This window comes from Hippoglossus stenolepis, chromosome 6 (assembly GCF_022539355.2).
Source record: "Hippoglossus stenolepis isolate QCI-W04-F060 chromosome 6, HSTE1.2, whole genome shotgun sequence".
Taxonomy (NCBI): Eukaryota; Metazoa; Chordata; class Actinopteri; order Pleuronectiformes; family Pleuronectidae; genus Hippoglossus; species Hippoglossus stenolepis.
Genome location: NC_061488.1, coordinates 27104251 through 27127804, shown reverse-complemented (window position 1 = coordinate 27127804; position 23554 = coordinate 27104251). Strand labels below are relative to the sequence as shown.

The 23554-nt window shown below is 39.5% G+C and overlaps 2 protein-coding genes across 3 annotated transcripts in view; one reads left to right on the top strand and one right to left on the bottom strand.

Annotated features, from left to right (window-relative positions):
- The window catches only part of ccdc22 (coiled-coil domain containing 22), a 41451-nt gene extending 31426 nt beyond the window's left edge, over window positions 1-10025 (top strand). For both annotated transcript variants that reach the window (XM_035159322.2, XM_035159320.2), the window contains exons 5-16: window positions 1453-1537; window positions 1922-2091; window positions 2279-2494; window positions 2584-2754; window positions 3738-3857; window positions 3950-4066; window positions 4152-4253; window positions 4450-4557; window positions 5231-5326; window positions 6118-6177; window positions 6272-6346; window positions 9354-10025. In XM_035159322.2, the coding sequence (XP_035015213.1) occupies window positions 1453-1537; window positions 1922-2091; window positions 2279-2494; window positions 2584-2754; window positions 3738-3857; window positions 3950-4066; window positions 4152-4253; window positions 4450-4557; window positions 5231-5326; window positions 6118-6177; window positions 6272-6346; window positions 9354-9467 (1434 nt within the window). In that variant the 3' untranslated portion in view covers window positions 9468-10025. The remainder of the gene's footprint in view (window positions 1-1452; window positions 1538-1921; window positions 2092-2278; window positions 2495-2583; window positions 2755-3737; window positions 3858-3949; window positions 4067-4151; window positions 4254-4449; window positions 4558-5230; window positions 5327-6117; window positions 6178-6271; window positions 6347-9353) is intronic.
- Window positions 10026-18042: 8017 nt separating this feature from the next.
- Window positions 18043-23554, bottom strand: part of LOC118111053 (sodium-coupled neutral amino acid transporter 3) — a 29264-nt gene continuing 23752 nt past the window's right edge. Inside the window, exon 15 of the mRNA XM_047340377.1 lies at window positions 18043-18570. Within this exon, the coding sequence (XP_047196333.1) occupies window positions 18466-18570 (105 nt within the window). The 3' untranslated portion in view covers window positions 18043-18465. The remainder of the gene's footprint in view (window positions 18571-23554) is intronic.

The following is a 23554-nucleotide window of genomic DNA, read 5'->3' as shown; positions in this document are numbered from 1 at the left end:
AATTACCATTAAAAGTGACCGGAATGTGAGGGCATTAAAACATAATTTTGAGGGATACATAACATTAGGCAAGAAGTGGTAGCCTGTTCTACCTTTGCCACGACGAGGCAGTTGTTGTCGTCTATGCACAGACATGTCACCCAGCCTTCAACAAAATACTGGTAGGCATCAAGGATTTTGTATGCTTTAAGTTCACTGCCTGTGTACGGAGAAATGCTATTTACCACGTAATGATATAAATCGTGTGGTGTGAAATTTGGTAGGCTCTGAGCTTTAACTTCTTGTAAACATCGTGAGTTACTGTATAGTGCAGTATTCCCTAAAGAAGTGCTGCACACAGCATGTATTAGAACCTCTTGATGAAACTCTTTGCAAGCGACCAACACTTCCAACTGCTCCCAGCAAGAAACGATGTTCAGTAGCAGAGAAGTTACACGTAGCACCTTTAAGTACTCTTATAAATGAGGACTTCTAGTTTTAACATTTAGGGGATTAGTTAGGGGCCGGGCTGCTGTTCAGCCTGTCCCTCTTGTTTTTGTCAGTGTTATGTTTATTATTTATCTTCCAAGAAAATCCACCATCCCATGTATGATATTAAACCAAACTTTGCACATGGGCCCAGTCCTATGCCAATAGTCCTGATGGTGGTGCTACAGCAACCAGAAAAAAATGAAAATTCATAGCAAATCAACAGTAAGTGCCAGACCTTTACAACTTTCACCGAATTGTGGGCCCAATTAAGCAAAATCTTGCACACACTTCTGAGGTGGCAGCAATTATGAAGTCCAATACTTTTTTTTCCCCCAAATACTTTGAAACTAGCAATCAAACGTTGTGAAAATATATTACAGACATCTCTATACTGTCTAGATGAAGTACAGATATTATCAAAATTGTATCTTTATAATTCATTTTCTTACAGTAGTAGTAGCCAGCAGCCCTTAAGTCAGAGTGTGAAGCTACTTCAAGAGTGAGGCAATCTCACCTGGCAGGTAGCTCATTAAAGTCCTAATTTGTCCTCAGTGTCTGAGGATGTTAGTTCAAACCCCAGGTGATGTACAGTAACTCTACTCATGTCTTTTGAAGAAAAATGCCCGGCCTCTTGTTTCATTTTTACACTGTGGCATTGGTACTTTAATGTAACTGAAAACTGAATCTGAATATTTCTTCCAAAACCTTTTTATCCTACTACTTTGAAACTCTATCGGACAAATGTGTAACTAATCAAAGGAAAGTTGTGGTGCTGCTTATCTTAATGTAATACTGTCAGAAGATGATCAGGAGGAAAGGACTTAATTTGGGGTTGAAATATTGCAAGTGACAATTAAATGTCTTTGTTGTGACTTTTGTTTCAGTGTCTGGATGCATGATGCTAATTTGCTTATCATTAACTGTAACCTGCCCATAGAGAAAGTTAGATAGATTCTGACAAGTTACATTTTTCCTGTCTAGAGTCCAGAAGCATTGCATAGCTTCCATGCGCTGCCCCTAAGTTTATCACACTTCACTAAAGGCCCAGAAAAGAAGCAGCTAAAAGGTAGGCATCTATGACACATACAGTACTGTACATGCTGTATGATTTTCGTTGATCGCATGTATGTCAATGCACTGTCAATCTGCTCTATCAATCAGGTTGCATTAAGCCAACTCAAAGAGTGGTCAAAATTTTTTTTATTATATCACTTGCTTTTGGTACTTCCTATGGATTGTAAAATTATCATTGATATATGTTGATTAAATACAATCACCCGATTGCAATTTGTTTTTGTTAAGTATTTCTGTGTATGAAGAAATCAACTTTTTTGTGGAAATGATGTAATCGAAAAGCTCTTGCAAATATTGCATCATCACTGTGTTAACACGTTGTAGAAAATATGCTGCAGAATTAGAATAAGTGTGCATGTTTGTGCTGTGATTTCAGTTAAGAGGAACTACCAGCGAGACATTCTTCCTCCTGTAACCGCCCAGCTTTCCCATCATACCTCTTTGATGGCATCCTTACTTGAGCAGCACACCGATGAGTTGAGTGCTGCTCAGGAGTGGGACAATGAGTGGAACAGTCAGGGACTCCTATCTCGCCTCACTCCACAGGCAAATCATCACACTTGCTACAGTTAGATATACATCTCAGACACCTATATCTATCTCACTAAATGTACACACACATACTTGTGTATATGTAGATATATATATATAGGTCTATATATAGGTCTATTCACACACATGTAAACATGTTTATTATAACATTCCCTGGTAAATTAGTATGTTTCTTAAACAGGAGTATCGATCAAGGAAACTGACTCGACTGCGGAAACGTGTCAAGGAGCAGCTGCGTTCTGCTGAAGTACCCTCATCTGAAAGTGCCTTTGGCGGTACTCGCTCAAACTCTGACCTATTTGAGCTACTGCAGACCTTCAAGGGCTCTGCCCCCTCTGACCTCATCCTGACCAAAGGGACCCACTTCACCCACACTAAGAAGTTCACATTTGAACAGGTGAAAATCTCCACCAGCACAATGCCATAAAATACTGTGTGCATTCTTTATCTCCTGTGTATCCATGCGGCTGTGCATTTGTCCTCCAGGAGTCAGCATCTGTAACCAACCCCATCCCATCTGGGCATCAGTCAGAGAGTGATATCCAGGACCGTCAGCAGGTGGAGCTGGCTGCACTCCAGCACCAATTCCAGCAGCTTTGCAGTGATACTGACCAGCTAACAGCGGACAGGAAGCACATTAGTGTCACTAATACACAGGTGAAACACTGAACCAAATGCACAGATGTACACTACTCACGTTTTCCTGACTGTAAGCCAGTGATGTGGCTGTTCCTTTATACAGTTGCCCTTTTTAAAAAGTAATACATTGTGGTCAGAAATATATGTGGAAGACTGACATCATTTCATATATCTTGAATTAGATTCTTGTTTCCAATTTTGAATCTGTGCTTGGACTCAAACATACACTTGTTTGTCAAGATGTCTTGATCATTTGTCTGGGCTGCTGAACTAAAATGTATGAGTTTTTTTGCCTTCTCAAATGTGGAGAGATGTAAGTTCACAATCAATGTTTCCACTATCTACATTAGTTTAATGGTGTCTATTTGCAAAAAAGTACAAAAGGGTTTTATTTTAATATCTAAGTTCATGGTCTAAATCACATGGTGAAAGTGCAATTAGGGCAGTATGTACAATTAATTGGCAGAAAACGCTGTGTGGTTAAAAAAGGCTGTACTTAGCCTTAATTAATCTTCATGTTTTGGATGTAACATGTGATAAACCAATCATGCCATCTACCATTCCCTTTAAATGCCAGGTGCACTTGCACTTTGGTGGACTGCTATTATAAGAGCAAATTTGCAGAGGCAATAGATATGTTGGTGTGTGAAACTGCTTGAACAGACCATGAGTGTATGCACATATTGCACATGCCTATGTATGTAAATATTACTCTCTTAATAAAACACCCTTTAAATAACACTTAGATACTGGACCATTGACTTCAGTCAAGTCGTTTTCTTGCTGGACAAGGAAAAAATGAATGTGCTGGTCTAAAACTATCGAAGACACTTGTGTCACACTTTTGCAAGCTGTTTAATGGGTCCCAAGTGTCAAACCTGAAGGTAGATTTAACCTTAAAGGGAAAGGAGTGATGTATTAAGAGTAATATGGAATACAGCATTCACAATGTCCAAAAAGGGTTATGACTGATGTTTCGTGTGTGATGTGTTTTGCTGTAGATGTTGAATGAGTTAAAGCAGAGCGAGCTGGGAATTTCTGAAAAAGAGAACAAGATGCAGGTGAAGAAGAAAACAATTGGCCTTTTGCCAGATGCAGATGACAACCTGCTGAAGCTTCAGGTAGGAGGGCTGAGAGAGATTATAATTGCTGATTGGAGGCATGCCTAACTCAGGAACAGTTGACATTTGGAAACCTGTGTGTTCTTGTCCAGGTTCTCGTGGAGGCCAGCACTAAGCGCTTGGTGAATCTGGCTTCTCAATGGGAGAAACATAGAGCTCCACATATGGATGAGTACCGTAGACTCAAAGAAATCTGCAGCAACCATGATGTAAGTGGTGCCTTACCACAAATATTTAACTACATTTTGATTTAAAGAGATTTAGATTCTGTTGATATTTCTCCATTTTCCTCAGCTGGAGTCATCCAGAATGCTGTCTGAAATCAGGTCCCTGCATGACAAGATCCGTATCTCTACAGAGGAGGCCAGGAAAAAAGAAGAAATGTACAAACAACTGGTAACCCACTAAATGACATGTCTTTTGAAAATGAACAAAGTGTTTAACCTATTCTCATAGGTTAAATGTTATGTCAACATACTGTAGGTTAGTTTGAAATTTACAACTGAGTTAGTGGTTAACTTGTCTGCACAATTAGTGTTGAATCTTCTTAATGTGTGTTCAACTGCACTATGCTTTTTCTCTTCCAATGTAGGTAACAGAGTTAGAAAATCTTCCTCAGGATGTGTCTCGGTCAGCATACACTCAGAGGATTCTAGAGATTGTCAGCAACATCAAGAAACAGAAGGAGGAAATTACAAAGGTAACATCAGAAGAGGGTTGATTCATGATGAGAGTAGAGTTGACCAACAAGACCATTTGGTGTCTAAGCAAAAAGCACCTACTCAAAGAATACACAGGGAGGTGAAGTGTTACTAGTGTGTTTGTCAGACTGCCAAGGAAGGTACAAACTTTATTGGTTTCTGATGGTCCTCCAGACCAATGATGCCGCTGTTGGCCATACCGACTATGCGGATGGGTCCATGTGACAGGGGGGCAAGAAATAGTGCAAACAGCTCTACAATTAAGCAACAGTGCCAAACATGAAGTAAGAAAGCTTCAATGTTATTATGAGAACTGGAAAAAGGGAGTTCACTATGAAAATGGTTTCAGGTTACTACAGTCGGGGTAATTTATGAAAAAACTGTCCATAGGACCTTCAGTTCATCATAAGAGTGCAGAGAAAATCAAGTTCTCTGAACAGCACTCTAATGGACCAGAGTCGCATCAACAATGAACACAGCAAAATGTTGGATGGAAATCAGTTAGGGTGTTTTTACATATAGTTATCATTTCAAGGAAAACTCAGTTCTCTTTCACAAAATGAACGTAGTGGATAACTATGCTCTGTCACTGCAGTCACTGGGATAGCACTTAAAGTAGGCTCTGTGTATCAGCTGTAACATCATTAATACTGATTTGACTTTCCTTGACAGATATTGTCAGATACTAAGGAGCTCCAGAAAGAAATCAACAACCTGACAGGAAAACTGGACAGGACCTTTGCTGTGACTGATGAGCTGGTCTTCAAGGTTTCTGTCTTTCTTTTTGTTTTATTTGTTTGTTTACACAAGATTATAATTGGAGAGAGTAATTTCTCAAAACTAGAACTCAAACAACAGCTAAATGAAGACTTCTGTTGTATAAGCTGCACCTATTTAAACAAACCTAAAATTCACACCATTACTTCTTAAGCCGTTAAAATGACCTTCATGTTAAATAGGCAATACAAGAAAATATCAAAGCAAAGATATGAACAATTGAACACATATGAACACATATGAACACACAAAAACTGACCCTTGTCTGAACCTAATGACCAACACCTGCTTTATGTATGTGAAATATATATTTTTAAGTATATATTTTGCTTCATCTTCATTGACTAATTTCAAGTTCATTTCACAAGATGTGAACAGGTTGGACTCCCTCGGAGAACAAGTGTGCTCTTTAATCTTGTGGATTCTTGAAATTGTTTTCAACGTACACACTCAGATACATAATTATGTGAACAGCTACACAGTTTTAATGATTTGCCTCTGTGAACTCTCACGATGGATTTGAAAAGAAGCCATCAAGATGTAGTAGAGGTGCAGACTTTCAGCTTTAATTTCAGGGGTTTACCAAAAATATTACACTCACTATTTGGCACTACAGTCATTTTTATTCATATTCCAGAGGTTAGAGGCTTAAAGTAGTCAGACAAACTAACATCATTATTAATATTAAGGATGTTTTCAGTTCTTTGCAGTCCACGACTGCCGTGTGTGACAAAGTGTTAAAGATTTTCTTGTATGCATTCATTTTTCTTTGTTATGTGCAGGATGCCAAAAAAGATGAATCTGTCCGCAAATCCTATAAGTACCTGGCTGCCTTACATGAAGTATGTTTCTCTGGATTCCTTATAATTCAACCTACCTGTCGTTCTTATTAGACAATGTGTACATGTCATGTTTTTGTGTTGCATTTTTCTATAGAGCTGTAATCAGTTGATCCAAACCATCGAGGAGACAGGCACAATTTTGAGAGAGATTCGAGATCTAGAAGAACAGGTATGATTTATTTAGTAATGATGGTTCAATCATTACATTATAAATTTTAATATGATTTTATGAAATATTTATTTGCAGTTTGACAAACAGTGTGTGAACTTAAATACCAGTTCAACAAACACATAGAAACACAATAGTTTCATCTGTTTGGTCCGCATTTTGTTTAGACATGTTGTGTTATGGAGAAGAAGCTAAAATCAAAGCTGTTGATGTCTGTTAGTTTGTCATGAACCAGCCCATCCCTCCCCTCTCTAACAGTGGTCCCTGCAGACAGCACCACATCAGCACAGAGAGAACAGACTGACTTCTCTCATGTTGCTTCTTTAGAAACAGTACCGCCTGTTTTGATCACGTTTGTCCCAGGCCCAAATGATCACTATAAGCGGTTGATTACTTTAACCAAATTGCCTAGCCTCTGTATGATAGCGCGCGCACAAGCACACACAGACTCCGCTGCTCACTTCTCTCTCTCACAGACTCAGCTGACTTCTCTGACCTGCTACAGTTTAAATGTTGCGTTGTTTGAAATGACGCCACAATATCAACACTGATCATCACATAATGATCGATACTTTAAAAAATCATTCAAATCTTTCTTCATAGCTGCGTACGCATTCATCAGCCTGTCTCCACCCCCTCTCTCTCTCTTCTCTCTCTCTCTCTCTCTCTCTCTCTCTCTCTCTCTCTCTCACACTGTCACAAACACACACGCACTCACACACAAACAGTATCATCGGACACATGTGTAAACTCAGACTGGGTAAAAACAAAAATAAACTTTGACAATGTAATGAGAGCTGGAGTAGATGGTGGGGTAGCTTGGATTTGGCTCGGCCTGGCTCGATTCGGTTGTCTGTGTGCAGCGGGAATAATAGAGACACAGAAAGAAGTAGTAAATTACTGACAAAGCTGGTAAAAACTGTAAAAATTACTTTTTACTTTACAAACATTTATGAAAGGACCCCAAATTAACACTGAAAGCAGACCTCTTGATCACTATAACCAAATTATTTATACAGCATTTCTATAGGAACATTCTTACCAAACTTTTCTATTCATATAAACCATTGATTGTTATATCCATGATCATTACAGGTGGTTTCCACTGTATTTCATTTTCATGTCACATTCTCTAAAACATATTTTATAAAGTGAATATGATGTAATGTGGCTCCCTATCGTAACATATATGATCAATATTTCTATACACATCCTTCATTTTATTCCTGATTTATATTTGACGGCCATTCCGTGTGGCCACTTTTGAGCCGCACTGTCACATAGAAACCTATGGAACAGAAATGTCATGTATCTTGGATTCTAATTCAGGGGGATATGGGTTTATTATTAAGTTTTTGGGGGACCTCTGTGATTTTGAGTGTTCATATCTCCTGTAATTTAGGTCACAGAAACAGTGTTCTCATTGTTTTAAAGCTCCATATTCACCTAAACAGTGTGACATCTGTATGATATCCCAACATCAAAAACAATAGCGTTATGAATGATTTTATCAGTCAAGGTTGAATTGCTATATTTATATATATATTGGTAAATTTTTACCAACATTAGCTTATAATGTCAAGACCTCCAGAAAGTTTGGTCTTTGGTTTTGAGTCGTTGCTGAGATATGAGTTCTTATCTGAAGTGGCCTCACATCACTAATTCTTTCTAATGTTGTTAAACATCAGTTAGTGATCATTGCATGGTCAGGCACATGCAAAATACCAATCCACAACTCTGTCGATGTTTCCAAGGCCACTAAATGGTGTATTAAGGAACACAACATGGGTGTAATCATATATTTTAAGCAAAATATTTATGAAACACTTCTCCAGAGGAGAACATCATTAACTGAAATAGGATAAGACAGAGATAAAACTATGCATTTAACAAATTAACATGAATTAATCCTTCTTAACTATAATGTGTAGAAAATAACATCATCATAATCCACAATCTGCCTCAAGATATCCAAAGAGTAACAAATCAAAGTGACTATTTACATACCAAAGATATAGAAGAGGAGACTTTGGCGGCTGAGGGGTAGAGCGGTCATCCTCCAACCAGAAGATCGGCAGTTCGATCCCAGTCTTCCACATCTGCATGCCAAAATGTCCTCAAGCAAGATGCTAAACTGCGAATTTCCCTCATAGAAAAAAAAAGTGCTGTTAATAGATGCACTGTATGAATGTGTGTGTTAATGGGTGAATGGCAAGCTGTACTGTAAAGTGCTTTGAGTGGTCATCAAGACTAGAAAAGCTAATAAAACCATTTACAATTTACATACACTATGACAACACAATAAAAAAAATGATTTACCTTCAGTTTACGAGTATTTGAGTCCTAATATCAACAACTTTTATAGTAAAGCACAAGAGCAAATCTAGAGTTTCAGATTGAACTCAGAATGATAACACCACATTTCCATGTCAGTCAGACATTATGCTGAGTGTATACAGTAGTTGTTAATAGTAGTTTTGTGTAACAGCTTGGGCTGGGCGATATGACTTCAAATAAATATTGTGATTATTAAAAATTTGTACCTTGATTAAGATTAAAGAACGATTATTTTATGCCTAACTCCAGAGCGAATAAAACAAAAACAAAGTGAACTTCAATTCCTGTACGTGTCCTAATAACTTCTGATTAGTGTTTATTGTTAAAGTGTAAAGTGAGGTCAGATCAGCGGAGGAGTGAGATCATGCGACATAGTAACACAGCACGATACAAGGTACCCTGGCCGCCGCTGCAAAATGAACGTAGTGGAAACCCGACAGTTCGTGAATGCACACATTGGGGAAAGCATTAACCGACTTGAGCAAGATTATTTCTGTTAGAGGTTATAAATGATATTTTCGATACATTTACAGTTAATTGCCCAGCCCTTGTTACAGCCAACATGTCAACATCTCAAAATGTCAATACATTCTTTTTAATATGCAGTATCATTTACAGAGATTTGATGGACAATTAACATTTTTCACTGTTATTTTAAAATTGTCCACAGATTGAGACAGAAAATGGAAACAAAACTGTGTCCAACCTGGAGAGGATTCTGGATGACTACAAGTGTATTCGACAGGAGAACTCGGCGCTCGCTGCCAAAGTCCGAGAAGGCTGAGGGTCGACCTGGTTTCATCTGTTCTGCTTGCTGAGGCTAAAGTTTTAACAAAACACCTGGATGGGACTGAAAGAGAACTCCAGCTTTCACGCTGAAGAGACTGCCATAGGAGACATGCTTTTCTTTTGAGAGTCAATTCGATTTTTGTACCATGAAAATAACAAATGTGGATGGATAGAGAAAACAATTAGATTTTCAAACTTCAGAGTTTCAATTTCTGGATGCTTTGAACGCTTTCTGAGGGTTCGTGCTCTGGTTTGATTGATTTGTACACAAATGAAACATGACACTGGACAGCAGAGGGCACTGTCAGACCTCTTTTGTGTAAATGTATAATTATTCATATTGCTGTATGCAAAGTTTTCATATCTTGATTAAAATGAAATCTTTCAATTGAAATTGTTAATACAGTAATTATTGATTGGCTGTTCCTTGTGTCATGATTATATTTGAACTGAATATGTTGAGTAGTATTTGAATGGAGACAATAATAATGCCCCACACAGAAAAGTATTGATGTTGTTTACCAGCTTAAATAAAGATGCCTTAAAAATTCAAGGGTCATGATGAGTGAGTGATATTCTTCATATTACAGCCCAATGAAGTGTCTTAAACATTGAGAATTGAGGTTTAAAAATAAGCAAAACCAGGCAATGACACACGAAGAAAGGAAAGAAGATTTTCAGAATAAAACTAACAAACTTCTTGCATTACTGAGACAAGCTGAGCTCTAAAAATAATGTAGCCATTAAAATAAAGTAATCTGTTTTATTGTATAGTGTTCAATATTAAGCAGTTGTGTTTACAGACTTATTACCATATGTGTATTGATAAAAGCTTCAGGGCCACCCGAAACGTTAAACAACTGGGTTTAATGAGTAAGTCATTTAACATTACTTTCTGTATTAAGACTGAAGTTTGATCGGTCACAAGCTTGAGAGTTATGTTGTAGCAGGTTCTTATCCTGTGGTTTAAAGGTATTTTAAATCTGGGGCTACCTTTCATCTAAATAGATATGGAGTGTCCTTAAGTTTCATCATCATATTTCTTTGTAAGCACTTACTTTGAAAATAATTCACCTTAATTCTACCAATAATAAACCATGTGATATCTTATTCCATTTGCTTTAATTGCAAATTACAATAATCCTTTATCAATGTATGGGGCAGAGTAAGATGGCTCTATAACTTTGGGTGGCTGTGGCCCAGGAGGTTTGATCCCGGCTCCTCTTGTCCTTATGGTTCAGTGTCCTTGGGCAAGACACTGAACTGTAAATGCCATGCTGTCCATGATTTGAATGATGTGTAATCGAAAAGGGCTGCATGTAGAACAATGTGTGGAGATGGCTGAATGTGACTTGTAGTGTACTTTGAGTCGTCATGAAGATTAGATATAATATATAGACTGAAATAATGTTAAAGTAAATATTGAAAACATACTCAGTCGTCATAGAATGTTAAGAAAAGAAGCTAAAATATGAGGTTTCAGAATATGCAGAGAGTCAGCGATATAACTTGGTCCTAGCCCATTCAGAGCCTTGTATAAAAGGATTTCTGAATGAGCTGGAATCACTCTCTTGTTTTCTTTGGGAGGCCTGTAAAAAGTGCATTACAGTATTCTAGTCGGCTAGAAATTAAGGCATCAATCAGCTTTTGAGCATCTGTCTGATTTATAAATGGCCGAACCTTTGCTATGTTTTAAAGTGGAAAAATTAAGTTTTGGTCATCTTGGGAAACTCAGATCAGAGTCTTAGATAACACCTAGACTTGTCACTTCTGATTTAATCCAAAGAGTTAGCTGACCCATATTATTTTCCAGTGTTTCTCATTTAGATTCTGGGCCGACTAAAAGGATTTCTGTTTTAGCCTCATTAAGCTTCAAGAAATTATTGCTCAGCCATGTAATGCTGAAAGACATTTAGTGATTGAACGCAGAACGTCATCATTTGGCTCAGCAGCAATGTACAGTTGTGTATCATCTGCATAACTATGGAAACAAACATTGTGCGCTCTGATGATGTCACCCAGTTGCCGCATGTACAGTGAGAATAATAAAGGTCCAAAGCAGCTCCCTTGGGCAACCACAAAACAGCTATCATGTTTGTCAGACACGTGATCTCCGATGCTGACATAAAACTTCCTCCCTTTAATCTATGTTTTGAACCAGTTTAGGACCCTGTCAGACATGCAGGTAAACTTCTTAAGACGATTAATAAGGATTTTGTGGTCAATAGTATGAAAAGCAGTGCTCAGGTCCAAGAGGATTAGAATTTAAACCTTGTTTTCATCAGAGTTCCTCCAGAATGTTGTTCTCTGAGTTTATATGCACTGACACGATTTTTTCAAGTATCTTACTAATGTATAGGAGGTTGGATATTGGCCTGTGTCTGGTCAATGCATTATAGTCAAGGTGATTTTTTAGTAATGGTTTTACTACAGATGTTTTGAAGGCATCTGGGAAAATGTCTGTTTAAAGGGATGTGTTTATAATGTGAAGGAAATTACTTAAAGGGCCCATATTGTGTAAAATACATTTTCTGGGCTTTTACTATCTGTAATTACTTGAAGGAGGTTAGTAGGTACCCTCAAAGTATGAAAACAGTCACTCTGCGGACTTTTTCACTCAGTCCATTCTAAGAAATATGTTATTGAGCCCACTCATTTCATATTTCCGCATCCGTATGATGTCTTGTGGAAACCGCACTCTTCTCTCAGCCCCACCCAGCTGGTTCCAGTCCAGCCTCCGAACCCACCACCCCCGCTCCCCACCACAACCACCACTCCTCCTCCCCTCCACACCGAACGCGACACCAAGCAGATATGTTGCTTGTCGTGTTCTTTTATCCTTAGGTAGAGAGAAGAGTCGGTCTTGGTTCAAAAAGTATTTATTTAGAAGCAATGAAAAGGTACAGCATAGCTATGGGCACTCAATGCACAGCCTCGGCTTTTAGTCAGTAGCTCGGGGTAGTCAAGAGTCGCCCCGAACGGATGACAGGTGCAATATTTTTAATAGTAGGTTGAAGTCGTGGTCCCAGCATCTTGATAGTAACTGGGCAAATCTTCACATTGTGACAGTGTTAAGTTTTGTGTATTAAGAAAAAGCCTTTATCCGGCTGAAGCTTTGTGAGTCTTCAGTAGTTTTGCAGATACAGTGTTGTTGTTCATTGGAGTGAGAAACATTGTGTTTCTGCTTTATCGGCTGTATGTTCTGTGTGTGTAAGCATGCGTATTTATCAGACAAGACAACGCCTTTCCTATCTGGCCTTCAGAAGCTGGGGCAGCTGCTTGATTTCTTTCTAAGGCATAGGTCACAGTGTCTTAATGAGCACAGTGCATTCATGTATGTGTGATGTTGAATAAAGCTAAAGGAATACTGTAATATATATAAAGGTTTATGTATGAGAACAAGTTTAAGTACAGTGTTATTGTATGCCACGGATTACAGTCTTAATGTAATGGGGTCAATCCTTAATAAAAAGCTTTAGCTAAAACAGGATAGTTTTAGCAGTGTTACTTTACCAGTTATGCTTACATGTCATTGTAGATATAAAATCACAGCTCTAATTAACCTGACAGGACGGCGATGCCTATAGGATGAGGGGAGTTGGCGAAGTTTATTTAGGGACACCGTAGTCGCTCTCTCCCTCTCGCTCTCTCTGCACTGCCGGTCCTGTGAGGAAGTGTAGCGTGGGCGCAGCAGGTGTGGACGCCAATTGTTTGTTTTGCGAGCCCAGCGTACAGCTGTGTGTGTGTGTGTGTGTGTGTGCGCGCCCGTGTGTGTGAGAGACGGCATCAGCGTCGCCATACAGGCACGCTGTAATAATCTCAGCGTGTACACACAAACTAATGGGAACGATACTTTACTTGTCATCACGACAATAAGGACGGCGTGGGTCTCTGCTTTATTTAAATTAATTGAAGGGCTGCCTTCTGGCAGAATATTTACGGTCACTGTTTTTTCCCACATTTAGATTTCATTTAGATTATTTGGCCTTGTTTAGATTTAGTTTCTTTCTGATTAATTGGTTTGATTTCTGGTTTCTTTGTTCATTTTATTTTGTTCTTTGTTCTATGGGTAATGTGCAATATGGTTGACGGGTACTGTGCAATCCTGGTTTAATGGCTTGAATATTGTTGAGTTATTGGCTCCGTAAACTAGAGGCCCTCTTCTGTTATTTCAGTGTATAATATCGCTTGCAGTGATAATCCACTGGTGCAATTACACCAGTGTTAGGATTCTTAAAGTGTGCTGTGTTTGTTTTATGCGTGATATTTTAGCTTTGTTAAATTGGGTCTGGAGCCTTTAACTTCTCTCTTGTTAATGTGTTATTTATATCAAGTATAGGCCAGTACTCCTTACATTGCACATGATCCTGTGCTGTTTGATCAGTCTTTTTAAATCCTTTGTCCAACTTGAATAAATTGTCTATTTCTGGAATCATCAGCCTCCCGTCCCATTTTTTCTGGATATATGTGGTGAACCCGATTGGCATTCAACTGTCGCACTAAACTTTTGACCACTACATTAACATGCTGAGCTAGCAGCTTGTTAGCTACCACAGGCTAACCACAACAAACAACACTGAAGAAACACTGCAGCGTGGAGGGATGCAAGGAAGAGAATGTGTCCGTGCACATTCCTCCTTAGAACATTACTGTTCGAGACCAGCGGTTACGCTTTATTTCTTCTGACGTGCCGGAGCATTTCAGGAAGAGAGTGTTTTGGTGTGCTCAGCTCATTTCACCACAAACTCTCAACCTACAGCAACTCCTCAAGAATACAGCTGTCCCCACACTGCTCACCGCATGCTCTGCATACAGCAGTACTGTAACGTAGAAGTTACGACGTACTGTAACTCTGTAAATTAACTGTGTACTGAAACTCCATACTGAAACTCCTTACTGAAACTCGGGACTGTAACTCCGTACTGAAACTCGGGAAGGTAACTCTGTACTGAAAAAACGGACCGTTACTACGTACTGAAACTCCGTACTGTAACTCGGGACTGACGTTACTCCTACATTGGCCGACTGTCCTGCTAAAACTTGAACAAACATGAGGACGCCGTTCAGAAACATCCTGTTGTAACCGACTGTGAATGTGTGGCTTCTACAGCTGTATCCAAACATAATAACTGTGGTCGTGGTTCGTGTTTACCGGAGAGTTCGTCAATGCCCCAGAATGAGACCGGTGATAGGCCTGGTCGCGTGTCAGTCAAAATGCAGTCAGACAATCAGAGGAGGGGCTCATAAATTATTAATGAGGCAGGCGAAAACAGCCTGTTCTTTCTGGAGGGCCAGAGAGAGGCAGAAGAGAGGACATGGAAATACACATTGTAGCAGTTTTTTTAACTTTAAACCACTTTAACTCTTAGGGGTACCAATACCTCAAATTAAGTCCCAGAAAGGTGTAAATATGGGCCCTTTAATGGAGAATAATACTCTAGAGTTCCCAGTATTCTATTTAATGATCTTGGAAAAGTAATCATACCAGTCAGATGTATTGCTCTGTAATAGGAGGTCATGGCTTCTTTGTAAATATAGGCAGACAACAGGGTGTCATTTAAAGAGTAGCCCCATGACTGTATGGTTCAGTTGATTTCATTTTATCACAAACCTTCAGCATGTTCATCAAGGAGTCTCTTTTCAAACTTAATATATATTTTGGTCTTTGCAATCAATCAATCAATCAATGAATCAAATTTTATTTGTATAGCCCATATTCACGAATCACAATTGGTCTCATAGGTCTTTAACAAGGTGTGACATCCTCTGCCCTTTAGGAAAAACTACTAAAAAACCCTTTTAACAGGGTAAAAAGAACGTAGAAACCTCAGAGAGAGCCACATGTGAGGGATCCCTCTCCCAGGACGGACAGAATTATTGTCAGTAATGGTCGAGTATCTGAGGAGAAATATTGTATATCAAGCAGTCTTGTTGTAATCATAGTCCATGATTACTATGCAATGGTTCCAGTGAAACCGTAAGATACAGAGTGATGATCAGAGATAGGTATTTCACATACTGAAACATTCTCCATGTTTAACCCTCCTTTGTCACTAAGTCCAGGGTGTTACCGTGGGTGTCTTCCAGTACATGCTGGATTGGCTCAAAGTTTTGAACCTCCGTAGCTTCGGGATCATTCTTGATATTAACATGAATATTCAAGTCTTCATTCAGAATTAGCCTATCACATCTGGTGACACATTGTGATACCAGCTCTGAGAGTTCCTGCAGAAATACCGGTGAATACTTTGGTGGTATACTGTGATAATTATTACTGATAATTTTCCTTTGAGCTCAACAGCTAGATATTCAAATGATTTAAATTCCCCCAGGACAATGTTGTTGCATACCAACTGTGTGGAATAGAACTCTGCGAGCCCTCCTCCTCTTCTGTAATGTTGAGCTGACTGATAAAACTCATAGTTTGGAGGACAGGTCTCTATCATTGTTGCTATGCCAGTAGTGCTGTTCAGCCATGTTTCAACCAGGAACATACAGCCCAAATTATTGTAATTTATCAGACTGTTGACTCGGAAGGATTTGTTGACCTAATATCTGACATTAAGGAGAGCTAACTTAAGCTGTTGTGATTCAAGACAGGTTTGGAAGCTGGTTATGGCTGAATATTGACAGTTTTAAAGATTACTAGAAATGTATGAGGTGGTCTATGATTTCTGATGTAAATTTGAACCAGGCCACTGTCTCCTTGAGTTAACCAGTAGTTTGGAAGAAGTGACATGGAGTCGTCTCCTATTTGTCAGACCTATGAGTGGTGATGTTCCTGTTTCTTAACTAATAAGGTTGAAATCTCACTGAGTTTTAGTTTAGCAGCTTTAATCAATTCCCTGATTGGTGATGGAGGTGGGGAGGGGAAGGGGAAGGGGGCTGCTCAGCGGCTGGTTCAGACAGAGACATGGTTTGGCACCAAAACCTTTTCACAGGGCCTTCCAAGGGCATGAGGCAGGTTGGTGCTGAGCTGTCTGGATCCAATGAAGTTTGGATGTACAGGATGTACATCAGGCTGAAAGTTGTCCTTGCGTTTCCAGAAAACATTAAAATTGTCAATAAAATGTATTCCATGGTTGCTGCTTTTAAAAAAATGTTCAGGCTGAAGAGTCGGAAGTTGTCCAGAGATGAAAACATTCTGAGACTGAAACAGGACTTATAAAAACATAGATTTAGATGGATGGATTTATATGTTCATACAGTTATTTCCACAGGCTGGGGTGGGGCTGTATATGTCCAGGCTTTTTGTGTCTGTTGACTGTTTGACTGAAATATGGTTAATTGTATCCTGTCCTGTTTTTAGTGTCATTTGCAAATTATATGTGGTATATTGGCATACTACTGGATTATTACACATAAAAACACTGCATACATATCCTGCTCAAACAATTGTTAAGAAGCTATTAATTAGATTAAATATGGATAAGCAACATTTAGCAGACAAATTTTTTTTCAATTTACTTTTCAAGGCAAAATGGCTGCTATACAAGATGCTTGGAGGCAATTAGTGTCTTTCTCAAAGAAAATAATTTGACATATACGGAAGAGGAGCTACAAACAAAAATGTCGTACACCAATTTTTGGAGGTATAACAGTTGTTTGACCGGCATATGCAACTTAGAAATGGCATATTCCACTGGTAGACACCACTTCTCATCAGCATATAATGTTACTAAGACTTTGTAGCAGATGTTGTTGCTGTGAGTCACTTAATCAGCATGTAACTCTTAATTTGTTGACAGCTGCCACTTTACACTGGCAGGGATCGTATGAACTGTTGCTTATGCTATAATATTACTCTGAAAGAAAAAGAGTTATTCAGTAGTTGTCAAAGATGTGATGACCTTTTTTATCTTTTAGTTAGGCAGGTAGAGCTAATCATAGCAATCTATTAGCCCTTTGTTCAATTACAATATACTATTATCATCAGTGGCTAATGTAGCAACAAAAACAGTATAACATTAATATCCCTTAGACCTGAGTTACTTGTTACCTTAAATAGAAAACAAATTTCATGCAGGTGAAGGACAATGTTTTATTTTGCATATTTGAATCCCACATAATAGCCTTTTATTTGCTATATTAATTTAAAATTACCAACATGCACAATAACAGCGTATTTTGCTCCCCAAAAACCTGTTTTTTTACATCTTTTATAAATTTGTATTAAACATATCCACACATCCTGTCCATAATTAATTCATAATTTAATCATAGCAATCTAATTGTTTGACTGTTGTAAAAACGTAAAGGTTCAGTGTGTAGACATTTAGTGCTGAAGTTGCATGTTGCAGCTGAATGCCCCTCACCTCACCCTCCCCTTCCAAACAGGAAAGAGAACCTGTGGTAACCTTCACAAATGGTGTTTAGTTTGTCCAGTTTGGGCTACTGTAAAAACATGGTGGCTTCCATAGAGAGGACCCGCTCCCGATGTAAATATTAAGTATTTAAATATAAAGGGCCCATTTTAGGGTAAAGAAAACCACAATTATAATAATAATACAATTTAGATAATTACACACTAGTGAAAACATCACAAGGATTTTATATATATATTTATATATATAAATTTCTGACGATAGATCCCTTTCACCTAAATCTTACACACTGAACCTTAAGTTACTGAGATACTGCTCTGCAGGAATACAAAACGTTATCCATCAATTGAAGTGAATTATTTGAATGCATTTAGGAATGTTATCTCATTCAGATCTCTGAGGGATCTTTTTTTTAATGTTTTTTTATCAAACACCGTATAACTATAGAAGACAATGGCCCAATATGCTTTGAATATTGCAGTTACTATACAACACATATTGCTCCTCTTGACTTCCAAGGTCAAAATGTTCATCAACTCCTCATACAGAACAGAGGGGCATCACATTTGATAAAATCCTAAAATTGAGGAATTGACTGTCCATGACTAATGAAGCCATGATCCTTTCTGCGGTAGATTGAATCTTTCTTGGTCTTCAAAGGACTGCTCTTTAATGGCCACCGAGACTTCGGTTTTCTCCACTCAACCAGTCAATCCCGATGAATGTCAGACTCATGGTCATGAATATGAAACCCAGCGCTGTGAAACATGAAGCCTAAAAACCCAAAGAGAATATGTTAATAATAATCAAACTTTATTTGTATAGCACTTACCTCACCTGTGGAGGGAAAAAACTCCCTCATTAGACCAGGAACATCACTTTTGAACTCTGTCGGACTGGTTGTTATAATGAAAATCATAACCTTCAGTTATACCTTGGCGTAATCAGGTGTTTCAGCCTTTTAATCGCAATAACGTTAAAAGCCAAACCTGAGGATACGCTCAGGCTAAAGGTAAATCTTACTGGCTACTGGCTACTGGCTTGTATGGCAGTGCTATAAAAAAGCACTCAGTAGATCAGACGTCATTACCTCTATGCATTTTTTACAGAATCACTCTTTCTGTGCCTATTGACTGTTAGATACATTTGGGACTCATTCACCAATATGTTCTTAAGTTTTTTCTTAAATTTGTTCTCAAGAAAGTTCCCACGAAAACTTCATGAAAACATCAGTTTCATGGCGTGTTCTTAAACTACTCTTAAAAACCAAAATTGTGTTCTTCTATTGATTAATCTGATAAGGTGCGTTCAAGACTTGATCTGTCGGCAGCTGCAGTGAAGTATAAAATAACACAGCCGTTTATATATACATACATGTACTTTCTTATGAAAATAAGACAGAGAGAATGGGAGGTGACATGCAGCAGAGGGCCACAAGCCGGAATCGAACCGAGGCCACTGCAGAGGCGCCCCCTGTATGTTTGTTCTGATTTATGTTTCAATAAAAACAGTCAGAAAAGTAAATACAAAGGATAACATACAACCTACAAGAGCATTACTTAACTTAGTCTTCCTTCGTTCTTTTTAAATTATTTTTCATGTATTTTGTTCTTATAGTGTCTGTACACTATGGACACCAAGTCCACCGTATTTGCTGGGATCTTTCTTCTGCTTTTTTGCTCTGTTTCCGACCATATCTGGTCAACATTCCCCTCGAGCTGAGAAGTGGAAGCTTCGCTGGTGCCCTGTGCCATGCGATGAGGAAACGCTTGACCTGTCCTACCATCCATAGTTATCATAATAATAATAATAATAATAATAATAATAATAATAATAATGGCTTTCAATAGCACCTTTCACGGGACCCAAGGACGCTTTACATATGGGAAATGTAATGTCTCTACCTAAGAAGATGGACGAATTAGCGGCGTTGAGCCAGTATAAGAGGGATTACCGGCAGTGTAGGACTATGCTGTTAACAGAGACATGGCTAACCATAGCAACCCCGGATATGGTCACCATGCTGGACGGATTCCAGCTGATTTGGGCTGACAGGACAGTCAAGAACAATAAGATGATGACACTTCTAACATGCGACTGAAGAAACCGACAAAGACAATTTGAAGCAGAAAGTCAACGCCATTTTCGATGTGCTATAAACTAAATCAGTGGTCGCCAACCCGTCGATCGCGATCTACTTTAGGAAGACGTGCATCTTCCGGTCTGTCGATATCAATCAAAGCCCCGTTAGAACAAATTAATGGATTCAGAAATTGAAACGCTGGAGTGCTTTTACTTTGAAACGGGTTCGGTAAGAGTTGTAAATACGTTTGTGTCATAGACAGATAAACATTGTGTTTCACAGAAGAATAAACAGAGAAAACGTCACAAACATGCATTTTAAAAAGTTGAAACCACTTTCTGTACGCGTTTCAAAATAAAAGCACTCTACCATTTCTGTTGACGGAATCCATTCTTTTGTTTAAAAACGTTTTTTTATTGTGAAATATTTGCAGGAGTGATAGATGCACGGCTTCATACTGTATAGTATTTATTTGAGTAAAAGGGACTTCTTTCATACAAGGAAATAGTCATATATATGGCCATATTCAAGGCAAAGCCAATAACATTGGACTGCAGTAGCAGCTCCTCTGCAGAACATGTTGTTGAACTTATGCTAAATATTGTGCACTGAACAGATGCTGTAAATATGAATTGATATTAATATTTTGCATTGAATAGATAAAGATGCACAACTGCCTTTCTTTGTGTATATTTATGCTTATACCTTCAGCCTTTAACAGAAATTGCAAAAACTAATAAAAATGACGTTTGGAATTAAAAATGTCTGAGTGAAGAATCTCCTGCTGGGTTTTTCCTATGTGATGTGTCATGTGTTCCTCCAGAGGTCTTGTAGTTATATCTGCCTCTGGGACTTTTTCTACCATGCCCTCTACCTCTAGTTCTGGGCATCCTTAACCTGCTGCCACTCCCTGAGTGGCTCTCTTTGTGTGTGCGTGTGTGTGTGTGTGTGTGTGTGTCGGTGTCGTGTGTCGGTGTCGGTGTGTCGGTGTGTGTCGGTGTGTCGGTGTCAGAGCAGAGCCTCACCCGCTGCATCTCATCTGTCATCCCCCCTCTACATATACTCTCGCTAACGGTGTTTGCTATTCAGCATTTAGTTCTTGTTGCCTGATCCACATCCTGTTCTCCATTTCCCATCCAGCTCTTCCTGTTCGGACTCCGGTCCCTGTTTGCCGTCCCTCATCTTGTCACAGCCCTGCTGTCCTGTCCAGGCGCCTGGCATTTCTCCCATCTCCTTGGATCACCTTCTGGACCTGTCACCTCTTCCCCCACCGTTTCTGCCCAAGCCAAGCTACTGGCTACTGGCTCTTGGCTACTAGCTCCAGCATTCCCTAACCTGCAGCCCATTCCCCTGTGCCTGGCAATGAATCTCTTTCACCTACTCCTGCCTCTATGCCTATGTCTGAACCTGGGTTCACCTGTTCTGCAGCCACGCGTAACACATGTCTGAAAAAGGACAGACCCCACTATCTACTGTGGGAATTTCCACATGTTATGGCAACAGCTGCGTATGTTCCTCCCCTCAGGTAACGCTGATGCCGCCTGCGATGACCTCCACTCTGCTGTGAGCAGGCTGCAGACACAGCACCCACACGCTCTCCTCCTCATATCTGGCGACTTTAATTATGCCTCTCCATCCTCCATCTATCCACTTTCACCCACAACAGAGACAACATAATACAGAACCTTTTCTATGCCAACACAAGGAGGCATATAACTCATCACCACTCCCCCCTTGGAAAATCTGTCTCCAACCTAGTTCATCTCCTGCCTGTGTACAAACCTCTGCTGCACAGACAACCATGAATGCATGTCAGTATTGACAGGCCAGAGTTGTGTCATCACAATGGTGATTCCCAGGTGCTGAACCTGGAAGGGAACAACTGCATGATGTGATTGCAGCCAACTCGCTCCTGTGATGGTTTAGGGTCACGTGACATGATGACGTTTTGAAGCTCTACTCCACAATTTGCAGCGAAAGTTTCTAACTAGCATGATTTGTGTTGTGTGCACTGGACTCAAATCCTAAAAAAGCTGTTATATTAAGTAGTGTCTGCGGTGGATATGAAATAACACAAAAACGATACATGGGATGCACTTACACTTTCAGTGTATCAGCAGAAGGTCGCACAGTTGAAAGTGATAAAGTAAAAAAGTGATTGTCTAACTGTGATGGCCCTGTCTAATTGCTGAGATGCGGGTGTGGTGGACAGTTACTGTGTTTTCCTGTGTCCTTGAAGGTACCAGAGGAGCGCATGAGGTGACTCCAGCCTATTCAGAGCACCTGGGCCGAGCTCTCCCATAGGATAAAAGCCCAGCCGGCTTTGCGCTCGGATCTCTCCCACTTGGACTCCTCCAGGCCAGAGTTTGTACATTTAACTTTCGTTTGACTTGTGTTATGCTTTCACTCCACAACACCTTACACCTCGCTATGCTCACACACTCACATCTACATTACTGATGTTACTGACGTACACACTCCACATTTATCATTACTTATTGGCTGTTTAATTTATAATAAATACTTTAAACTACCGCCATCCATTGTGTCCATCTTCATATTTGTCATGACCTGTGAGCTGGGTTATTACAATTGGGGGCTCGTCCGTCCTTTTTCCCATTTGTGCAGCAACTTAGGTAAGATTTGTGTTGTTTTGTACCTGTTGGTATTCGGTACCTAGTCGTGCGGTTTGACATTTATTTGGGGCACTTGGGTGATTTATAAGTTAATAAACAATATTGATCATGTCTTACAGTGTGTCGAGTTCGCTTAGGTTGTAGGTATTTTCTTGTGCTTCAGACTGTGGATTTGGGTGCACGTGTGTAAAGTTTGTGGGGAGCGCTGTTGTTCCTTTGTTTACCTGTGCCGGTAAATTGTCTGCGCGTGCGTAAGCGAGTGTTTGTTTGGCAAAAAAACCCACACATCTGGGGACGACATTGAAGGGTGAATGCAATTGTTTGGTTTTGTATTAGTTGTTACTTACCTGGATTTTCTTGGAGAGATTTCTAGTTTGTTTGCCAGTTGTTTATGCTGGTATCAGATGACACTCGCAATTTGCCCACTGCGTAGTTTTTGTAATGTGGTGTGGAGTTTTCCCTTGTAGGCTGTAGCGATGTTCCCCTTTGGGTTCGTTGGGCTGTTTTTTTGTAATGTTGTGGCAAACATGGTTGAAGCTTTTGCCTGGGAGCATGTCCATGGTTTCGGGAGGGTTGCTGGTTTACTAGTTGCTCTCCTGAGCCAGCAGTCTGTAGTGCATAAATACCCACCGCAAGTAGTTACATGAAGACTAGGGGTAAGCTTAGTTAGTCAGATTGGGTTTTACATAGTGGGGAAACACAAAGTTGATTATTCCTCTTTGTGCGCACGGGTGACGTTGTGGTGCCTGTGTGGTCCTGTTGTGTCGGTGTGTGTTGATCATTTGCTGGGGTTGTCATTGTAAATATTTGCCATGTCGGGGATTGAGGCTTTGTTGCTGCTCCATCTCAGGAGTCCCTGGATGCATGTACAAAAGAGAATTTGCTCATGATTGCTGAGCATTACTCAGTGGTGGTTGTAGGAGACAAGCGTCTAAAGGAAAATATTAAAGCTGCCATAAGATCAAAATTAATCGAACAAGATGCTTCTCCAAGTTCTACTGCTTTACCTTCTGTGACACACATATTTACTTTTGAACAA